The 6,684-nt window shown below is 50.7% G+C and overlaps 1 protein-coding gene across 1 annotated transcript; it reads right to left on the bottom strand.

The window, feature by feature from the left end:
* Positions 1-1,023: 1,023 nt before the first annotated feature.
* Positions 1,024-6,474, bottom strand: LOC104532068 (ubinuclein-1-like; the record flags this gene model as incomplete). Its single annotated transcript, XM_010177167.1, has 6 exons — positions 6,235-6,474; positions 4,567-4,653; positions 3,547-3,642; positions 3,122-3,256; positions 2,193-2,296; positions 1,024-1,462 (listed from the first exon to the last, which is right to left on the bottom strand). Coding segments are annotated over exons 1-6 (1,101 nt in total), but the record flags the coding sequence as incomplete, so codon positions are not given.
* Between the last annotated feature and the right edge of the window lie 210 nt (positions 6,475-6,684).

Below are 6,684 nucleotides of genomic sequence, written 5' to 3'. Positions count from 1 at the left end.
AGAAGGAAAAAAAAATGGGGAAAGAAGGAAATTAGGAAAGAAAAAAAATTAGGGAAGAAAAAAAAAAAGGAAAGAACCCAAATTGCCACTGATGCAGCTCCAATGCAGGAGATGCCCAACTGCACCCAGCTTCAGAGAAGGCACCTGCCTGAGTATCACACAGGAAACAGTTCTAACAAATCCTCAAGCCCCATCCACAGGGCTTGTCACACCTTCTCACACTACACACCAGGTAACAGCTTCCCAGCTACACCGGCAGCAGGCAGAGCACTGCACCTCAACACTGTCCTGACCATCACACCACATTCCAACTGTTAGGGTGGAATTTGTCCTTCAGCCTCATTAGTTCACATTTTAAGCTCATTCACGTTCCCTTGGCTTTAGAAATGACCTCTTGCATCAGGTTTGCATTGTGTTTTGTGTTGTGCTTTGCCAAGAGACACAAAGAAACCAGACTGACAGGTGGGACACTGAGCGTTCCAGTCAGTAGATAACAAGGCCAAGGACTTTGATGCTACCTGACATCCCAGCATTCAACAAAGTGACTTGGCCATGAGAGAACTGGGTGACACAAAGGTGTGACCCCATGTGGCACTGCAAAACCCCCCCACTGGAGTGTGCTCTGTCTCTGGGTGAAGCTACACAAACCCAGCAGACCTGTCCCCCCCTCCAGCACCCACACAATCCCACTTCTGTTTCTGGAGAGGGTGAAAACCAAGTCACAATCAAAGCATTTAGAATCATAGAATCCCAGACTGGTTTGGGTTGGGAGGGACCTTAAAGCTCATCCAGTCCAACCCCCCTGCCAGCAGCAGGGACACCTTCCACTAGACCAGGTTGCTCAAAGCCTCATCCAGCCTGGCCGAGAACACTTCCAGGGAGGAGCAGCCACAACTCCCTTGGGCAACCTGTTCCAGTGTCTCACCACCCTCACAGTGAAGAACTTCTTCCTAATATCTCATCTAAACCTCCCCTCTTTCAGCTTAAACCCATTCCCCCTTGTTTTGTCCTTAACTGCCACACCTGAGCCAGCTCTTTGATGCGTTTCTCCAGAGGGGCTGGCAGACCTTCTGGGAGGGATGGTGGCTGCTTGAAATCCCGCTCCAAGCCCATCCCAATAGGATCACTCCCATCCTCCACGTCAGGAAAGGGACTCCCTTCTGGGGATTCGCTGAGGAGCCGCTCCAGGTCTAGGTCAGTTAATGAGTCCATAACTGTGGCTGCCTGAAGCAGGTCGTTATCACTGGCATGGCCAAAGAGCGAGAGCAACGGGTCAGCCATGGCCTCCGCCTCTCGGGGGGCTGCAGGCTCTGCTGGTGAAGGAGTCGCCACTTTCTGCTCTTCATCTTTTTTCTTCTGAGCGTCCTTCTCTTTCTGAAACTTCTTCAGCATCTCCTTGACACTAAGAGCGCCAGAGTATTTCTTCTTCTTCTTCTCCTTACTTGCGTTTAACGCTGTAAAGCTGTAAACAAAGTAGAGAGGAGGAAAGGGAACTGAAATAAACACAAGATGAAGAGGAAGAGACAAGGATACCTTCATCCCAGCTCACTTCAGCCACATGCACCAATCCCCTGGAAAGGCTTAGCCCCTTAAAAAATTACACATTACACCAGCAAAAATATTCTGCTGCCTCTTAAAGTCTTAAGGTCCCGCTGCTTGTTCAGCCTGAAGAGGAGAATGTGTCCTTCCTCACTGCAGAGAGGTGATGGAGCTTAAACCATCTCCACTGAGCTATGCTCTTGTTGACCTACGTGCATTATTCCAGCAAAGAAGACTGGGAAAGGCACAAACAACTAGTGCAGAGGAACTGAAGCAAGAGAGAGTTAGTGTGACAGCAGCTTGACACTTTTTGCCTGTTAAAACCAGGACAGCAAGTTCCTTTTCCCCTCTCTTCAGGCTCTCCCAAGATCTGTTCCTCCCGTGAGTGCTGAAATAGAGCTCCACAAAACACCACCATTTCAGCCAGCTCTGCCTCTCCTTACTCACACACTCTTGCTGTGGGGCTGTGCCCCTTCCCTCATCGTCAGCTGCCTTTTTCCTCCCACTCTGGAAGCAGCAGGGGTTACCTGGTGGTGTTTGTGCAGCGCACACTCAAGCCACCCCTCACTGCTGGTACTACTGCAGAGTAACAAATGCCACCTGGAACCCTGAAGCGAGGTCTCAAGAAGCAAGTGTTCCCTCCCCCTCCTTACCCAGCTTTGGGAAACTTGGACTTTTTGGATTTCTTCTCCTTGTCATAAGAATCATCTTTCTTCTTCTTCTTCAGTTTTTCACCTCCATCTTTCAACTTCCGTTTCTGGAGAGGGTGAAAACCAAGTCACAATCAAAGCATTAATAGAATCATAGAATGGTTTGGGTTGGAAAGGACCTTAAAGCTCATCCAGTCCCAACCCCCCTGCCAGCAGCAGGGACACCTTCCACTAGACCAGGTTGCTCAAAGCCTCATCCAACCTGGCCGAGAACACTTCCAGGGAGGGGACATCTACAACTTCCTTGGGCAACCTGTTCCAGTGTCTGACCACCCTCACAGTGAAGAACTTCTTCCTAGTATCTCATCTAAACCTCCCCTCTTTCAGCTTAAACCCATTTCCCCTTGTTTTGTCATTAACTGCCCTTAGGAAAAGTCCTTCCCCAGCTTTCTTGTAGCCCCTTCAGGTACTGGGAGGCCGCTATAAGAGCTCCCCGGAGCCTTCTCTTCTCCAGGCTGAACAGCCCCAACTCTTTCAGCCTGTCTTCATTTGTCTCCTACAACGATACCCACACCCCCCAGAGCCACTCTGGGCCCTCTCCCAAGAATTTGACGACAGCTCCTTTTCCCCTGCACACATGAACCCAAACCCCAGCCATCAATCATCATCGTTCTGGTACATACTGTCCTCAGCACTTCCCAGTGTACCCAGCTTGTACACCAGAGACCAGCCCATCAATAGCAGGGAGGGATGCCAAGAGCTCCTGCTCTTTCCCCTTTTAGCTGCCTCGCTGCAGCATGATGAGAACATGGTTGTCTCCAACAGACACGAGCAGCAAAGAGGAGCGTGAGTTTCCCAGCAGAGTCACACTTTTCATGCAGGAAATCCTCCAAGTTCTAACAGAGGAAATAATCAAGAAAGCTCTTACTGACCTTGGGACATTTCTTCTTCTTCTCTTTAACATAGTCATCCTCAGATTCCGACGCCTGCCGAAACTGCAGCGTTCCTGAGTTGATGTAAAACCCTCCGTACTTCGTCGTGAGAGAAGCTGGAACAAGCTCATCGTACTGGAAATGACAGAGAATAAATAATCTGTTGGCACTGCCAGTTTTGTTCCTTTATTCTGTAGCTGAGCTGCTTGGAGAACAGAGAGGGACGCGTGCTCCCCAAAGAACAGACGGGGCTGTGGACACGCCTGCTAACCAGCATTCTCCTGCCACGTGCTCACCCCAGGATCTCCCACTCCCCAGCCCTGGCACACTCCTGCCTCACACCCAGGCCAGGTTCCCCCCAGCTGCCAGCTCAGCCCCCTCCCCAGGCAGCTGCCTTGAACCCCCCTCCCTGCCCCAGCACTCACTGCTTCAGAGTTATCGATGAAGGAGTCGGATTCGTCGTATCCATAGCCCATGTCAATCAAGTCCTGAATTCGGTCCTTTCTGCGCCTCTTGCCACCCTAAACAAGAGCAGATCGACTGTGTGTTCAGCTTTCTTCTCCAGTTACCATGGGGACAGCCCCGACACAGGACAGTGACATTGTCCCCAGTACAGAAAAGGGAACGAGATCTTTTGTGCTCCTTTAGCGGCAGCAGAACCAAACCAGCGTGAACTCACATCAGACTCATTTCAGGTTATGGTAAATCCAGTTTTAAGCCTTGTCATACCAAACCAAAACCAGTGCAGCCAAATGAAAGAGAAGGCTGACCTGCCACACAGGGTGACTTGGTGCCAGCAGATTTTATGCTGCATTGGGTCTGCACCCCTTCAACATTTCTGCCAGTGCACAGAGGGGTTGTTCTTCCATAACTGCTACGCAGTCAGTACAAACGAGACATCAAACATCCACACAATGCATTAGAGTGATCCACAGCTCAAATTCATATCACAGCACAGCAACTCGCTCCCCACAAGTACCAGCTGTAAAACATAAGGTCGATTTATTGCCATCTACAGAATTAAAGTGAGAGGAAGAGCAGGAAGGAAACGGGTGAGACAGAGCAGCCCCTCTCACGCTGCCCAGCGCAGCGCTGTCCTAGGGGCAGCAGAATCACCAGAGCTCCCTACTTAGAGACTTAACAGATCACATCGTGCCTCAGCTACAGGACCTAGAAATTCAATTTTATAAATTACAGTAAGTTATTTGCCACTACAAGTGAGGATGTAATTCACTTTGATCAGACTGTCATCTGATTTATGAACGTCTCTGAACTACTTCCATGGACCACAGCCCTGAGAAGAGGAAAGGAAGCCAGAAAATAGCACCTTCCAGCCAAGATGAAGAACAGGAACACAGAGTCAGTGACCACCAGACACCACTGCTCAGAGCTGAACAGCATTACTCATTCTAAGGGATAACGAAACAGAAAGAAGAAAAACATACATATTTTTCTTCAAATTTCCGAGCAAGAGCCTCCACTTTGTGCCTTTCCTTTTCGTCATCGTGAAAGGGATCTGCAGGGTCCTTCCTCTGTGGAAAGGGGAGAGATAAAAAGCATGAGAATCAATCCTGTCACACTGCCACCAAAACCCCAGGCATTAAACCCACCACAACCAGCTCATCCAGGTAGAACTCAGACAAATCAACCTTTATCAAACAGGGCTGGACTAAATACCATCCTGCCTTCAGCAGTGACATGGACAGTGGATCGAGGGCACCCTCAGCAAGTTTGCAGATGACACCAAGCTGAGTGGTGCCACTGACACACCTGAGGGACAGGATGTCATACAGAGGGACCTGGATAAACTCAAGACGTGGGCCTGTGTGAACCTTATGAGGTTCAACAAGGCCAAGGGCGAGGTCCTGCACCTGGGACAGGGCAACCCCTGGTATCATGACAGACTGGGGGATGAAGGCATTGAGAGCAGCTCTGAGAAGGACTTGGGGTGCTGGGGGAGGAGAAGCTCAACATGAGGTGACAACGTGCGCTGGCAGCACAGAGGCCAATAACCGTGTCCTGGGCTGCACCCAGAGCAGCGTGGGCAGCAGGTGGAGGGAGGGGATTCTGCCCCTCTGCTCCGCTCTCCTGAGACCCCACCTGCAGTGCTGCCTCCAGTGCTGGGGCCACCAACAGCACAAGGACATGGACCTACTGGAGCCAGTCCAGAGGAGGCCACCAGGATGATGCGAGGGCTGGAGCAGCTCTGCTGTGAGGACAGGCTGAGAGAGTTGGGGCTGTTCAGCCTGGAGAAGAGAAGCTCTGGGGACACCTGATTGAGGCCCTTCAATACTTGAAGGGGCCTATGAGAAAGATGGGGACAGACTTTTTAGCAGGGCCTGTAGCAACAGACAAGGGGTGATGGTTTTAAACTAAAAGAGGGGAGATTCAGACTGGATGTGAGGAAGAAATTTGTTACACTGAGGGTGGTGAGACCCTGGCCCAGGTTGCCCAGAGAGGTAGTAGAAGCCCCATCCCAGGAAACATTCAAGGTCAGGTTGGACGGGGCTCTGAGCAACCTGATCTGGTTGAAGATGTCCCTGCTCACTGCAGGGGGGTTGGACCTGATGATTTTTAAAGGTCACTTCCAACCCAAACCATTCTATGATTCTCAGAGTATCTCAAGGTTTCAGGTGCTCTCTCATTCTGTACCTGTCTCTCCTTCTCCCAACTCTCTCAAAAAAAAGCAGCATGAACCATCAAGTGACAGCTAAACAGTTCTGAAGAGTTAGAGTAAAAACGAGTAGAATCCAATCAACTTTCTTCTCATAAAAAACCACCCACAAGTCAAAGCTCAGATGCTACAGAAGTTTGTGTGACGTTGTATCCTGAGAAATGGCTTTCAACAGGCAAACAGAATTATCAGGCAATGCCTGGAAGCACCACGTCCACCACACAGGAAGAGATGCCAAGTACTGAGGTGGAAATGTTCACCTGCAGCAGAGCAGAGTACCCAAAGATGCAGCCACTTACTGCAGAAGCATCTCTCCTCTGATGCTCTTTGGGAAAGAGCTGCTCATTGCTGTTAGCACACCAGGTGCCAAAAACCACCTTAAATTAAGTAATTGCAGAGTAAACGAGCCTTGCTCCCCACAGGTCACAGGGACACCTACCTTTTCTCCTGAAGAACCACTTTTCACTCTCCCTCGACAACTCTTCAGAAGATCCGGGTAGAAAAATTCTGGGCAACGTTTATGATCCGGCTCAAAGAGAGCAAGGGTGATCCGAACGGCTGTGGCAGCTGGCTCAGAGTCCTGGGGCTGTTCTCCATCCTCTTTCCGAGACCTTTTCAAGAAGCTGCTGCTCAAAGGACCCTGGAGAGTGGTGAACGAAACCCTGTGGGGCTCCGTCATGGCTACGGCCAAGTCTCACCAGTCCTCATGGCACAGTTCCCACTGGATCAGGAAGGGTCTGTCCCAGCCACGCACACATGGGTCTCACCGGCTGGTACCCGGTAAGCAAGGACGGTGGAAGCGGGACGGGCCGTGTGGTTATAACGTTCCCTCGGGCAACGACAACCGCTGGCGCTCGCTGCGGGCACTAGGGAGGGAGGGAGGGAGGGA

The sequence above is a fragment of the Antrostomus carolinensis genome, unplaced genomic scaffold, assembly GCF_000700745.2.
Source record: "Antrostomus carolinensis isolate BGI_N321 unplaced genomic scaffold, ASM70074v2 scaffold53801, whole genome shotgun sequence".
Taxonomy (NCBI): domain Eukaryota; kingdom Metazoa; phylum Chordata; class Aves; order Caprimulgiformes; family Caprimulgidae; genus Antrostomus; species Antrostomus carolinensis.
This window is presented reverse-complemented; position numbering and strand designations above follow the sequence as displayed.